This window comes from Pseudochaenichthys georgianus, chromosome 1 (genome assembly GCF_902827115.2).
Source record: "Pseudochaenichthys georgianus chromosome 1, fPseGeo1.2, whole genome shotgun sequence".
Taxonomy (NCBI): Eukaryota; Metazoa; Chordata; class Actinopteri; order Perciformes; family Channichthyidae; genus Pseudochaenichthys; species Pseudochaenichthys georgianus.
In genome coordinates, this window is record NC_047503.1 from 318,489 (window position 1) to 334,858 (window position 16,370).

The window sequence follows — 16,370 nt, forward strand, 5'->3', positions numbered from 1 at the left end:
ATATTACTGTAACTCCGTTACTTTTGTAACGCGTTACACCCAACACTGTTTGTGCTATGACTATACCTACCCATATGCATTACATTTGACATGGGGTGAGTAACTTAAAATATCAAAGTGTTCAGATACTATCTAGAAAAAGTTTGTACATTAATTTAAATACTTGACTTCTTCCAATCAGCAATACCTTTGAAATTCTATTAGCAATGTGCAAACAACAGTTGTTGCAAATCAGAGATCATTTGCATCTACCACAATCATATTAGTGACTTGATGGACTTGATTCCAGTGTACTACTTTAAAGCTGCCTTTGGAAATATAAAATAGTTATATTATACTGTCATTATTTTACATCTCATATCACATCATACACACACGTTTTCAAATATCTCAATATTTCCATCTCTTTTAAAAAAAATGTTTTAATTGACAATTTCTTGCAATCTTTCTTAAGAAAAGTAAAAAAGAAAGATGTACTCAACAAGTACACATTCTCCTGCACAATGGTGGCCAAAAGTATGGTATATTTATTTGTGATCAATATGGAGATCACAAATGACAAAGTATTATCATTGCACACACACATTTCCATCTATAATTTCACATTTAGATGTTATGCTTTAATCATGCTAATGTGCAAATTCAGGCTGCACAAAACTACTTTTTACCGCAGGAATAATTGCATAAAGAATCTAACCAAATGTTCAATTTAAAAGAGAAATGCGTAGTGTACAGTATATGAAATATCATAACCCATAAAGCATATGAGACGGGCTCTGTGTTTCAGAAGAGTCGGGTGGTCTGGATACTGCAGACCCCCTCCCCCAGTGACACATCTGTAACACTGCTGCTGCCTGTCTGTTAGTGAAGGGTCATGCAGCAGGTCTTTTAAGAGCTGAGCACGCATTTTGACTTACATTTTATATTAAAAGCATTTTTTGTAAACACATGCATTGTTAAAGAGGTAAGATGCTGATGAGGGAGGAGCGTTGGTCCGGCCCAATTTATATCATTCTTCTCTTTTTCATGGATTTCACTGTGCCTCCTTTGAGAATAAACAGAGACCTAGCTCACATCCTACTCAGATAGGCCTGTCATGGTGCATCAGGGGAAATCAATAATCTTATTTAAAAAATAAATATACAATGCTATATGCATGTCCTCCATCATGCATTTTTCATTGTCAGAATAATGTTAGAGTAGCTGCTGCAGAGCTTTCGTCTTCTAGCCTGATGTTGATCTCATTAACGCTCGCGTGTTTGGTCTCGGCCGTTCCCGCTGCTCTCGGTTCCTGCTCGTGCCTCATCGGTATTCTTAGGCAAACCTCGCGCCGCGCGCACCCCTCTCCAGCAGCAGCAGCAGCGGCACGCGCATATCAGGAGAAGGAGAGGGCATCTGCAGAGCTCGAGACGCTTCTGACGGACTGGACTGCCGCCATGAGCACGCAGCGCGTGATGGAGCTGATGTTCTGCTAGGAACCGACAAGAAGCTACTGTGGCGTCGCGTGAGGATCTGAACACCATGAAACTGCTGTTGATACTCACGCTCGTATGGCGCGATGCGTCGTCCGGATCTCCGAGTGTCCAAATCGGTAGGCTCTTATTTTCTGTCACCCCCCTTCCTTCCTTGTCTTTGCCTCTCTGTTCATCCGTACGTGTAAATGACTCCCTTGCTCTCCTCCTTCGCGCACCCCCCGCTCTTTCTCTGTCTCCAGCGGAAGGGCCTCTGTCATGTCCCCCGTGCCGCTCATTAGAGAGGCCTTCTGACTGTACAGCGGCTGCTGCAGTGCTCCTATTTATGTCAACATATTTTGTCTATGTGTGTTATGTGCTTATATGCGCGTGCATCTCATTAACATTGAGACGTGTGCGCACGCACGCATATGCACGTTTGTTTCTCGGTAGTTCAATCCAAATTATTAAAATTCAGCTCTTCAGACGTGTTTCCTGAGAAGAATTCCTTATTGGACCACAACTGCAGATATACACAGCAATCCCCGAGCCACTGTCTTCAGTGTTAACAACATGCTTTTGCATTGCATTCAAATAGTACTATTTGTTAGCCATGTCAATGTTATCATGCTACAAGTGTTGCCTTAAAGAAATCAAAGGAAAGGGGTTGATACATTTAATTGTCATGTCATTAATTTGACTGCCAACAAATTCTCAATAAATTACTCAACCCAAAGATGAATTTAAAGAGCAACTTGCAGGTTTTTTTTTTTCTACATTTAAGCTTAACCTTGCCTGAAAATTACAATTAAAAAAGTTAATGCAGGATGTTATATGTTTTACGAGACATCAGGGCAGGAATTCAGAGGGGGAAGGAACCGTTTTGAGCTCTACTACTAAAAACTGCTTTTTTTTTAAACGTCAAACGCTTCATATTACGTCACCTGGGGGAGCAACTTTCTCGTACTCCTTCTCTGACCAATTCGCGGTAGTAGTTGGTTTGAGCGGTTGTGTTTTATTGAGATGGTATTTTTCGGGAGTTTTACCTTGTATTTCACCATTTGTAATCATTGGGAAGTATTGTGTTTGTGCAGGTTGCACACATTCCAGCCTGTCAGGACATTGAGTCCACAGTTTCCCTAACAGGAACATAAAAATGTGAACTGTGCACCGTAGAAAAAAACGTTTACAGTTTATATTTAAAATGCAAACGGGAAACACTTGCAGATGCGTGTTGGCAACAATACCTCCAGCATTACGCCCTCACCCAGGGGCGCCGCCAGGGATTTTGGGCCCCATGAAAATATATCACATTGGGCCCCACCACCAGGCCCAGGCCACGCCAACCAAGCACAATTGCTGTAACCACACCTCCAGAACGCAACCCACTCATTTATGCTTTAAATAACTCTACCTGTACAGGCTTCCATCTATCTTGTAGTCCAATACTAACCGCACAATATTTACTGACACTGAGCAGTGAACACATAACACTGTGCAGACGTGCCACATTCTGCTGCAGTATAATTCACTATTTGATATAACACTAACATTCCTGACAATAGATCTCAATAGTAATCTTTTATGGTGTACATGCCTTTTTAATAACATTTTTGAATGGAACATTATATTTAAATATAACTTAAATATACATGACCTCTTAAATTAAAATAAAGTGAACATTAACACCAATATCATCATTTATAAAATGCTATAACAAAAAAAATAACAGAAGCAGCAGATTTTTTAATTACATATACATACCAACTACAAAATAAGCGGTTATTAAAGTGTAAATGGACAACAAAACGGAAATGGAAGTGAAAAGGCCTGATGGTGGTGCTAAATCAGAGCCTATTACCTGTTCTCAGTCTGTTTCTCATCATGCATCTTCTGTGTGATCCAATATCATTACCATAGCCAGGTATCACGAGCCCTGGCTCAGCCTTACTCACCAAGAGCCCAGCGCCTAGCCTTCTTACAGGTAAAGTCACTGATCAAGTCCTTGAAGTCCAGCTTTCTAGCCAACTGGCTTTCAATGGACAGCATGGCAAGACTGCAAAGCCTTAGTATGAATAGCTGCTAAAAATGTACCGCCATTTATTAAAAGTCAGCTAAAAGAGGAGTGAAATTAAAAACCTCTGAATTTTCTGTGAAGATATTAACAGTACTTAATGTCAGCAAAACATTACAATTATTATTTACAATGGACTATGGGCTTAGCTAACAGACTAATGTCCACCACTCATGGACCACACCCACCTTTTCTCTTGAAAAACTGGGTGACATACTGTCGCCCTTTAGTCCCTCTCTCTTTTCTTTCTCTCCTTTCTTTTCTTTCTTGAAAGCCTGACTTTGTGAGTCGTTGAGACATCGTAAACACGTAAGTACAAGCATCCCTGCTCACATGCTCTCACTCTCTGCTGCTAGAAAGTGCAGTGTCCCACAGTGTTTGGAGGCAGGACCAAACCATTACATGTAAATAGAGGGGGGTGTTCGATGCTTTGGATAATTCACTTTTGGAAGAAAATAAGTTAAATGAATCGTAGGTTTAGTGAGTACATCATCAATATGACGTTATATTAATGTTAATTATTGATGATTGATGAAAGGTTTACATTTTGGGGCCCCTGTCAGTCATGGGCCCTTAGAATCGTCCTAACTTTTCACCCCCTTACGGCGCCCCTGCCCTCACCATGGAATGAAAACTTTAATTCATTTTTTTCTGATCAGAAGTATAATCTATTGTAAACATGAAATAAATTAAACAACCACATTATAAAAGTTGACTTTTATCCCCAAAATTTATATTATTTATTTATTGAAATAAAAGTAATTCAGTACAGTGATGGTTTAATTAGGTGAGTGGAATGTTACTGTCAATATCTTTTCAGATTCTGTGTGTTTTACATTACATTACATTACATTGCATTTAGCTGACGCTTTTATCCAAAGCGACTTACAATAAGTACATTCGACCAGGAAGACACAACCTTGAGGAAAACAGAATCATAAAGTACATCAGGTTTCATAGAGCCAAGTATTTCAAGTGCTACTCAACTGGCTATAAGCCAGTCCTTTATTAGTATATAAGTGCTTTGTTAGCAGTTCTATCGCTCGAAGTGGAGTCGAAAGAGATGAGTTTTCAGTCTGCGCCGGAAGGTGTGTAAGCTTTCTGCTGTCCTGATGTCAATGGGGAGCTCATTCCACCATTTTGGAGCCAGGATAGCAAACCCACGTGTTTCTGCTGATGGGAACTTGGGCCCCCCTCGCAGCGAGGGTGCAGCGAGTCGTTTGGTTGATGCAGAGCGGAGTGCACGCGCTGGGGTGTACGGTTTAACCATGTCCTGGATGTAGGAAGGGCCAGATCCATTCGCAGCATGGTACGCAAGTACCAGTGTCTTGAAGTGAATTCTAGCAGTTACCGGAAGCCAGTGGAGGGAGCGGAGGAGCGGAGTGGTGTGGGAAACCGCTAAATAAACTAAAATAACCCTGAAATGTGATCATGTGTCATTTTGTTTAATTTTGTAAAGCAGCTCATTAAAGGTGCCAGAATGGAGCGCTAGAGGCAATTTTAGAACTCGACTCAACCCTGATAATAATAATATTAAGCTTTATATTTGTATAGCACATTTCATACAAGAATTGTAGCATAAAGTGCTTCACAGAACTTAAATAGACAAATGAGAGTAAAATAGACAAAATAAAAGCAATGCAGAAAATATAATTATAAAAGCAATGTAGACAATAACACATTGATTGATATAAAGCTATCCAACAGCTAAATCTAAACAAATATATTCACACGATTAATAAATGACGTCTCAGACTTGTGACTCAGACTCGAACACAGGTAATGATGACTCGGACTCGTCCCAGACTGGGTGACTTCGACTTGAACTCGGATTCGCAAAGTGGTGACTCGAGAGTGATTGGGACTATATAACTGGTGACTTAAATGAAACACATATTATAAGGGCATATGGTTCATGATACATTGAAATAAATCCCTAAAAACATTTTTGTTGTAAAATGTATTTTAAAAACATGTATTAAATGAATTATTATTATTAAAAGTAAAACACTGTAATATTTATCATTTTCTTTCTGATGGTCTGTGTCTGTGTTTCCAGGTGGTCTGTTTCCACGGGGTGCAGATCAGGAGTACAGTGCGTTCAGGGTTGGCATGGTTCAGTTTGGAATGGCAGATTTCAGACTGACTCCACACATCGATAACCTGGAGGTGGCAAACAGCTTTGCTGTCACTAACTGCTGTAAGTATCACATTTCTTTTTACCAAACATGGTTTGGTAAACTACAGAGGAAAATGTGTATTAGAAGTGCATAAGTGGCCAGTGTACTATAATTTTAAGGCTGCTTTCAATGTCAATATCTGATCTGTTTTTTCTATGTCTTTCTTATTGAATGTGTGTGAAATGGTAGCTGGAGAGGTGCCAGTTCATCTCATGCCAAGCTACTTTTGAGCAAGGCACCAAACCCCTCACTGTTGTACTGTAGAAACCCATCATCTGAACAAAATCAAAAGAAAAAAAGATGATATTAATCCAATATTGACTGTTTGGGAATATCGTCACCATCCACTCTTATATCTATATCAGGACCCAGGGCTCGACAGTAACGGTTGCCATTGGCAACCATTCAGAAAAAATGTCAACCACTTCTTGGCCTTTGGTTGCCATCAGTGGCAACCACTTTTTAACATGAAGAAATAAGGACAGCAAACAGCTACATGTGCACCCCAAAATAGATAAATGTTAATTATTTGTTGTATTAAGAGTGATATTTAATTATTGTTGTGACCAGTCGGAACCTGATACTTAAGTTGCACTTGCATTGGTGTGATTACGGAGCCAGAAAGCGATGCACGTGTACTCGCGTGCGCCGTGTGTTTGTTTTACAAAAAATGGCGAAGCAAATTAAGTTTTTTGTCTGTGTGGGGTAAAAAGTTTGGCCAACCCGTAAACATCTCAAACGAATGTTCAAAGTGATTCAACTGATAAAGCGCAAGATGAACCCGAACGAAAGCAAAGAGGAAATGTGTAAAGTCTTGGGAGGCGAAATATATATGTACATTCTGCTCCGTCCATTCACTTCCGGTAAAAGTTCCTTCAAAATAAGAGTCCCGATCTTGTTACTACCAAAATAAAAGTGGTAAACGAAACTTTACCATAGGAAAAATATTGGCATACAAATATAATCACTTCTATAAAAAGGTAACACATTTTAAATATAGTTAGACATATTAAAGGTAATTTACAGCATTCATAATTCATATCTAATTCTTAACTGTGAATGGTTTTCATTTATTTAACATTAGAAATGTATTAGTCTGGCCAATCCAAGACTTCAATGCTGAAGGGCCAGTGGATCTATGGTGGGGGTCAGCACAAAGGTCAAGAAAACCCAAATTTGAAAGGGAGACAACGCATGACCAAGAAACTAGTGACTTGCTCAATTCATTTGTGAGGGATCTGTGAAGAACAGGACAACAGCTGCACTACTGGTATTTTGTATACCAGCAATTGAGGGTGGACAAGTTTACTACCACTTAAGTTTAAAATAATTGTGTTAATTACTTATTGTAAAGCATTTGAACATTCTTTTGTGTCACATGTTCATTATTAAGTTGATGTATAACAGTATAGTATCTTAATTATTTAAAATATAAGGTGACTAAAAATGGCAACCGTATTTTCAGTTTCGGCAACCAAAAGCTGATGCCTGGTTGCCAGCCTGACAACCACTTGTAAAAGTTAGTGTTGAGCCCTGCAGGATATAATGTGTTTAGGAAGGACAGACTGAAGGGAAAAGTAGGGGGTTTGTTGCTTTATGTGAAGAATACCATTACCTGTAGGGAGATTGCTCTCCCAGCTAATATTGAGTTTGATTGTGTTGGTGTGGAAATCACACTTTCTGAGGAAATGTCCCTCACCATGATTTGCCTGTATCGACAACCCACCGCTAAGGTGGATTTCTATGATCAGGTAAAACTCATGCTGAATTCCTGTGACTCCAACAAAAAGCTAATTATGGTAGGAGACTTTAACATAAGCTGGAATGATAAACAAAATAGAAAGAACTTAAAACGGATCATGAATAAACACAACTTAATACAACTAATGGATCAACCGACTAGAATAATCAACATCTCCAAGACCATGATATATTTCTTATTTACTAACAAAGCTGACAGAATAGTTAAAACCTACAACTTACTGACTGGTCTTTCTGACCATAATCTTGTTCTTTTTACCAGGAAACTCACACAAAAAAGGTTCATGGCCACAGCTAAAACCCCAGCCTTTGGTTCTCGCTTCATCCCCACAAATCTGCAACAACGTTTTATGGATGCAGTGAAAATGATTGATTGGGGACACACTCTCTCCTCTGAAAATATTGGTGAAAACAGTAATCTGTTTATATCTCAAATTAATAATACAATGTCTTCCTTCTCAAGGAGAAGGGTGCCTTAGGGACAGGAAGGAACATCATCTTCCCTGGCTGAATCTACAATGCAGGAATCTCATGAAATCTAGAGACCAACTATTAAAGCAGAGCTTGACATCCGGAATATCCACTGACAGACAGAAATTCACTCATGCTTGTAACAAGGTAACACAAACAATAAGACAGGCCAAAGCTAAACTTTTTCATCAATATAATTGAAGGTGCGAAAGGTAACGGTAAAAACGTTTGGCAAATTTTAAATAAACTATTAGGTAAACATACCAAACAGGAAAATAATGTTCTAGAATAAAAAATCAATGATGCTCTGATAAGAGACCATGCAGTGTTGGCCAGCTCTCTCAATGAGTATTTCATAAATAGTGCATTGGACTTTACAAAGCTCTTCCCGCCATCTGAGGTCTCACCTAGCCGGACTGTGGATACACATCCCATTTTTGACCTGGAGGAAATCATAGAGGTTGAGGTAAAAAATCTCAGGGTTAAGAGGTTCTAAGGCTAGGGATGCAGATGATTTCGACACCAACTTTCTAAAGACAAATATCGACGGTCTAATAAAACCAATGCTAGTGAATCAATCTATTAGCACGAGAGAAGTTCCATCATCCTGGAAGGTGGCCACGGTGACACCAATCTTTAAATCTGGGGATAAGGCAATGATGTCCAATTATAGACCTATCAGCATCCTCCCCTGTGTCTCTAAGGTAGCTGAGAAATGGGTGTCAAAACTAATCACCAAACATTTAGACAAAGGTTTCGCTCCACTCCACCCAATGCAGTTTGGTTTTCGTGCTCACCACTCCACTGAGACAGCTAACTGTGTCTTTGTGGAAAAGGTTAACCTGTTAAGCCCTGAGCCTGTTTTTCAGGTCTCAGGTTCGAAAATGACATTCCCAGAACAAATGACCATACCAAGTAATGATAAACCTGTGAGTTGGATGTAGAAAAGTCAGAATCAATATAGATGTTTTTTATTTTAAAGAAAATTCAGATTGAACATAGTAAAAAACTGTAAATTATAGTGTCCGTCCCAAAATGAAAACTACCCTTGTAAGGTCGACTAAAAGCTTTAGGAATCCAAAGTACAACATATAATAAGTACCCTGTATCGAGATTGATGCAAAGCAAGTGACATGTGGCTCTTTTAGAGAGGTTTAGCAAAAAAAACTCCAGCTCTGAGGTGATTTGGGTGGAAATGAGCATTTTTACCGTTTCTCTGGAACCCATTGGTCGATTTTGGTGAGTGACATCTCTTTTTAACTGTTATAGCCAGTAGAATCGAAGGGGAGTTTTCACATAGACACCAACTTTAACACAAAAAGGTGGGGGCTTCGCGTATGTAGTTTTGCATGAGAGTGAAGCTATCTCTCGCTCTGACATCTGGAAACGGAAAAGCAGGGTTTATTGCTTATGGATTATCAGAAATCATTTCAAAGGGACACAGACACATTGGATTAACCTATGGATTAACTTCAGCAGCGTTTTTATCGTTTTAATGCCATTGAAGACCACTTTTGACCAGACAACGACCAAGGTAGGCCATGTTACCGGTTTTAGCTACCTAGCGCCACATGTTTTGATGTCTGTTCTTGTTATTATCTCCGCGAGTTCTTATCATATAGTGATAATGTCTGCACCCATCGATTCTGTGTCTTCTCACGATGCACATCGATGGGTTGGATGTGCAGAAAAGATAAATTATAAGGGTTTTATGAGTGAGTTTCTGTGCAGTAATCTGTTAGCATTTTTCGCTCGTTGCTAATTCAGAGGCTCAGCGTTAGCATTGTGGGTTTAAAAAAAAAGATCAGTTAGATGAGTTTCTTCCCGTTACATGGACATAAAACATTCATAGTTTATTAAATATTAAGATGCCCCCAGACACTGTTTCCTGGAAATTAGCTCAAAGCCAAATCTGGCACTGTTACACTTGACACATTTTAATGTTTTAAGTGTTCATTATTGTGCATTGTCCCTGCCAAATAAACAATTAAAATAAAAAATATCCCACTGGAATATTAATAATTAATTGACATTCTAGATTTGTTTCCAGTGACATATTAGGCAGTGAGTGTTTATGTAGTAACTTTACTATTGTAAACACCCTCTTTGAATAATATATTAATAAACAATTATTTGGTAAAAAAAAAGAAGAAGTGATTTAGAAGAAGCATCCAAAAGAGAGACAGCAAATATAGGGGCTTATCTTAAGCCACAGGTCTCCCTATTATATATAAATAAAATATCTCAGCTGTTCCTAGGATTGCGCTCTTCTGGACAGAGATATCGGATGTTGTTCCTGGGATTTCCTGGAGCCAAGGCCCAGTTTGGGGGTTGCTGTCGCCGCTCCGATCATCACTTGATCCACTGTTGCCTTCACTTAGCACATCTTCTTTAGGTTGCTCTCGGTATTTCCCAAGCTTTTCATGTTACTTCTTCCTGATAATGGTTTACCATTACCATTTCATCAGTCTGGATCTGGAAGCCCCACAGGATCTTAGCTTTGTCGTTCTCAACCCCTCTGGAGGTGCTGCCCATTTTGACCATGGGACATCCAGCCCGTATTCTGCACATATGTTTACATACACTATTCTAGACACTTGGTTAATAGCGCTCCATGTATGCCATAACTGCCTGCATCTTACCCTGCTGTTATATGCTGGACTGTCACAAGGGCCTCTATGGATCTGGTCAGCTCTTTTCCATCCATTGGTATGATTTGTGGATATGAACCACTTCCTCTATCTGTCAATGGTACATGCCATGCGGGGGATTTTCCTTCCATGACAGATCCTCCTCCCCTCCTGCCTCCTTATTAGTATTCTGCTGCTGGAGCCGTTCACTAAGCATGTCGTCAGTTGTGGTCCTCTTCCTGATGTACTCCTGGATCTTTGTTGTTTCATCCTGGATAGTGGCTCTGACGCTCATGAGTCCAAGGTCTCAGGGGGCTGGACTTGTGGTGAAGCCCTCTATGCTTTGTTAGGACCTTCCTCGTCCTGATATCAGCAGATTCTATCTCTTCCTTTGGCCAGGTTATTATACCAGCGGGTTCTCTGATGACCGGCAGTGTGTATGTGTTGATGGCTCAGCCTAATGTTTTTTCTTTAAATTATGTATGTCTTCTTTCGTTCCTTTTTTAACTGGGGCAGTGAAGAGTCATGTTACGTTTGTGCAACGCAGTAAAGCTGTGGAGCAAAGACAAAAAGCAATGGAAATCAGGATGCCTCCATGAGAGCCTGATGTAATGATGGCCTGAGGCTCAGAGCTCTGCTATATGACTACACAGTATTGTGATGGCAGTGAATGCATGCAGTCCTCTTTCTCTGCTGTGTATACTCTTGTTTTGCACCTGCTACAAAGACATAATGTACTGATATTCAAAGCCTAATTTGCTGAAGAAAGTCAAAAATGCCTACCTCAGTTAATAGGGAACATGTTATGTGGCTCATCGCCTGCAATCCCTGATTGTAACGGATCCACTCTTTAATATACATTTTCTTAAAGTAGTCAACTTTTATTCAATAAATAAAAACGCTTATATATATATTAGTGCTGTCAAAATTATCGCGTTAACGGCGGTAATTAAGTTTTTGAATTAATTGCGTTAAAATATTTAACGCATTTAACGCATTTGCAGAATGGCCCGCCCCATACGTGCCACCAGTGGCAGCGCCAGGGTATGGCTGGGGTAGGCTACACCCATACCAAGAAATGGCTTAGCCCCACCATGAAAAATGATGTTAAAGTAAGCAAAATAAAGTCTGCCAACTCGCGGAGTAAATTGCACAGACAGCAGTTAAGACTGATTTCAGTAGCCACGGTTTTGAAAACTTTTGTCACGTAGTGATCGTCTTCTCAATAGAACATCTTTGATAACGGCGTGGTGTTGTTGCAGGAAGTCCCGACGCAGAATACTCTTGCTGTAGTACAGGGCAGAGCCATATAATAGTAATAATATGGCTCTGGTACAGGGGTGCACATAACTGGTACGCAGGTTATGGCGTAATCTGAAATGCGTACCGTCACTTGTGTCACAAAGCGCATTTGCGTACCGACGTACTTGTGAAGCTTTTCCAGAAGGCGGTTAGATCACCGGACGACAGAGTCGGTCTCCGTGTGCACAGACAGGGCTGCTGTTAACGTCGGTCTGTACAACGGAACTGTGCCAAAACTACGCCGACCGGCTGCGGAGGGAGACTCCCCCCCCCTTCACTGGAGAACTGCGCTAAAACAGCTGATCACAACGTTCACACTCTGTGGTCACGAAGTACTCCACTAGCCCCCCCCCCCCCCCTGTCGACTTTCCTGAAGTGCTCCCCCGTTGATAGAAATCAACACGTAATGAATTAACCTGTTATCAAAGCAAGGTTATATCTGTGAGTTGGATGTAGAAGTGTCAGAATCAATATAGATGTTTCTGTGTCAGAGTAAATTCAGATGGAACATGGCAAAAAAATGTAAATTCCTGTCTCCGCCGAAAGAAAACCCATTACTTATAGTGAAGACCAACCTTGAATGATGGGTTACTAGCCTAAAAGCTTTAGGAATCCAAAGTATAACATATAATAAGTACCCTGTATCAGGATTGAGGCAAAACAAGTGACATTTGACCTTTTTAGAGAGGTTTATGAAAATAAAGTCCAGGCGGAATAAGCTTTGGGCACATTTGATTCCATCAGTGCCATTTGACCTTTTTCAGGTACCAGACTATAAAAATAATTGTATTACATTGAATCACTATAGGTATTCATTCCACTCAAAAAAAAATTCTTAAAAATATTTAAAAAAAAAAAATTCTTAAAAGTAAGTGTAGGTGTGTGTGTAGGTGTGTATGTGTAAGTGTAGCTGTGTGGGTATGTGTAAGTGTAGCTGTATGTGTAAGTGTAGCTGTGTGTGTATGCAAGTGTAGCTGTGTGGGTAAGTGTAGCTGTGTGGGTATGTAAGTGTAGCTGTGTGGGTAAGTGTAGCTGTGTGGGTATGCAAGTGTAGCTGTATGTGTAAGTGTAGCTGTGTGGGTACGTGTAGGTGTGTATGTGTAAGTGTAGCTGTGTGTGTATGTAACTGTACCAACGGACTCTACATTGTGTGTAGGTGTACTTGCACAATAAAAAAAAACGGAAACATGTAACATTTGACTCCAACTGGGGCAGATTTATTTCAAACATTTTACCAACACACTATAGGCATGTAAAAACAAACATTTTACCAACGTACTATACAATAAAATCACACTAGGTATATAAAAACAACAAGTTTTTTTTTTAAATAAACACTCGCAAAATGTTATACCTACCTGAACTTTATACCTACCTGAATGTTCCAGTATTTAGGTCGTGCCACTCCCTGAAACAGTTCCTTTTGACAGTGAAGCACAGAGGGACCTGGCACTTCCTGCAGTACACAGGTGTCTTCACCCTTTTGAGTCCAGCATCTAGGCACCTCCTGCAGTTCTTCCTGACCTTGGTGGCATCTTCCCCATAATACTCGGGCATGCATGTGAGTGGTGGAGGAGGGGGTGGTGGTGGTGGAGGATGAGGGGGTGGTGGAGGTGCAGGGCCTTCAGCAAACTCCAACAATTCTGCAGCAAGCTGCTCCCTGAAAGTCTTCTGGGTGTGTGGCGTTGTCCTGCTGGGGTCACACCCCATCTAACAAATGTGGAAAAACAAAGAGATTCGATTAATTCACCGGCTTATACTTATAGGATAATATTGGACTATAAATGAATAATTTTATACATGTATACATGTATTCACTGGCCATTCATTTAGAAAATGTAACTCCCAAAAGGCAAGTAACACTATTTAGCATTTTGGCTAATCATTCCTGTTGGCTAAGCTAACACTGTGATGCAGGTCCACCAAACACAAAAGCAATACATACAAAGTATAATATTGGACAATAAATAAATAATACTACAACAAATAAATAAGTAAACATATATATATATATATATATATATGTATATATTCATTCACTGGCCATTCATTTAGAAAATGTAACTCCAAAAAAGGAAAGTAACACTATTTAGCATTTTGGCTAATCATTCCTGTTGGCTAAGCTAACACTGTGATGCAGGTCCACCAAACACAAAAGCAATACATAAAAAAGGATAATATTGGACAATAAATGAATAATACTACAACAAATAAATAAGTAAACATATATATATATATATATTCATTCACTGGCCATTCATTTAGAAAATGTAACTCCAAAAAGGCAAGTAACACTATTTAGCATTTTGCCTAATCATTCCTGTAGCTTCTTGGCTAAGCTATCACTGTGACGCAGTCTCACCAACCACATAATATATAAAAACAGAGAGATTACATACCTTTCCCGTGGTGGAAGTTCAACATCCGAGTCACTACTGTCCGGATCCAGGTCTGGCTGGAGGAGATCTTCATCATCTGACGAAGAGTCATCTGGTATGATCATAGCTATCGTCAGCTAGCATCTCTTGCAGCTGCTCTGTGGTGAAGCTCTCCCTTCTGGCTGCGTAATGCGTAATGGAGCCGGAGCAGGCGTAGTTTATACTAGGCAGGATCATATCTTTGGAACCCATTGGTCGATTTGGGTGATTGACACCTTTTCTGAACCGTTAGAGCCAATAGAATCGAGTGGCAGTTAGTAAGTCCCGCTAAACACTTACGTCAAGTAAAGAGAGGTTTGCGTAAACAGCATGTGAGACAGCATTACCTCCGGACTGCGAAACTTTATAACTACTCTGCTGCCATGAATGTAATGATAGATTATCAGGAACAATTCTAAAGTGACTAAGAGACATTGGATTAACCTTAAACAACGTTTTTATTCCCTTGAACAAGAGCTTTGATCACAAAACAGCAACGGTAAGACATATTCATTGTTATGGTTTTGAAAATTGCTGTTTTTTCTCTTCTCTGTTCTGGCTGCTAGCTCAGTAAGTTTGTGTCCTACAGTGATGATACTTATAACCAAATAATCTGTGGAGTATCAGCTTTCAGATGATATGTAGTTTGTGCAGAAAATATTAAGTTGTAAAGATCGTTTTTGCTAGTTAGCACCGGAAGTAGCATCTGCCCGTTTTAGCTAAGGGCTAATGCTAACGCTTCTTGTGAGACTTGTGTTTTGTTTCTGTAAAAACGGTTCATATAGTCAGTTAGCTGAGATTCTTCTCGTTAATCTGGTATAAGACATTAATAGGTTTTTAAATATTAAGATGCCCTGTGGCACAGTGTTGTGAAAAAAAAAAACAGGGTCCCCGTCGGCCTTAACAGGTTAAGACCCCACGGTTTGATGATTGATAGGTGTGTGGGTTGTCTTTCATTTTGACACGCAGAAAAATGTTATAATAAACATATATACTGTATGTTAAATGGATATATCCGCCTGCTTTCATTTATCTTTCCATTCCCACAACAATATACATAAATAAATGACATATTTTGGACATAGTTCGAATGGTGATTAATCATGATTAATTAATTTTTAAGCTGTGATTAATCTGATTAAAATTTTTAATCGTTTGACAGCCCTAATATATATATTTTGTATCATTCATTTTTTATTGCAACACCATCAATTTACACATCACAACACAATACAGTCCAGGTTACACAACACATTTTGGATGTATCCTATCCCTCTACCCCTACACCCCACTCCATCCAGATGTATAAACTGATGGTTTGAATGTTTTTTAACCATTCTTGTCCACTATTTGGATATTTCTCTATCCCATGCTTTCATACCTGATGTAGGCATATATTGAGTTAAGATTGTTATGAATAAATTACACTATTTGTTTGGGAGCACTTGGGACCAAACTCAGAATAGGATAGTCTTTCAAATCTGACCCCCAAGGCTTTATAGGAAGACCTTATTCTAAAAAATAAATAATAATAATGATACTCTTGAGAATGTAATCAGACGAGTACGGAAGAGGATTAGTGCCACATGAAAAAAAAAGGGTTTTTTTTGTTCTGAGAAATTCTGACTTTTTTCTCAGAACTCCGTAGAGGTGTTGTTTTTTCTTCTAAACCTCTCTTGTTTTGCATCAATCTCGATACAGGGTATATGTTATAGTTTGTATTCCTAATGCTTTTAGTCTACTATCCCATCATTCAAGGGTGGTTTTCATTATAAGTTCTGCAGGTCTATATGTTATAGTTTGTATTCCTAATGCTTTTAGTCTACTATCCCATCATTCAAGGGTGGTTTTCATTATAAGTTCTGCAGGTCTCCCTTGAAAAAGAGATCTATGATCTCAATGGGACCAATCTGGATAAATAAAGGTTTGAAATGAAATGAAATAAGTAATGGGTTTCTTTTGGTCGGAAACTATAATTAAAAAATGTTTATGTTCAATCTGAATTTACTTTAAAATAAAAACATCTATATTGATTCTTACTTTTCTACATCCTACTCACAGGTGTATCATTGCTTTGAGAAAAC

General features: G+C 39.3%; 1 protein-coding gene across 6 annotated transcripts in view; it reads left to right on the forward strand.

Annotated features, from left to right (window-relative positions):
• The first annotated feature begins 1,357 nt into the window (after positions 1-1,357).
• Positions 1,358-16,370, forward strand: part of LOC117455313 (glutamate receptor 2-like) — a 186,024-nt gene continuing 171,011 nt past the window's right edge. For all 6 annotated transcript variants that reach the window (XR_004553080.2, XR_004553081.2, XM_034094784.2 and 3 more), the window contains exons 1-2: positions 1,358-1,591; positions 5,585-5,725. Coding sequence is in view for 4 of the 6 variants with exons in the window: in XM_034094784.2 (XP_033950675.1) it covers positions 1,522-1,591; positions 5,585-5,725 (211 nt within the window). In the remaining 2 variants the exon portion in view is untranslated. The remainder of the gene's footprint in view (positions 1,592-5,584; positions 5,726-16,370) is intronic.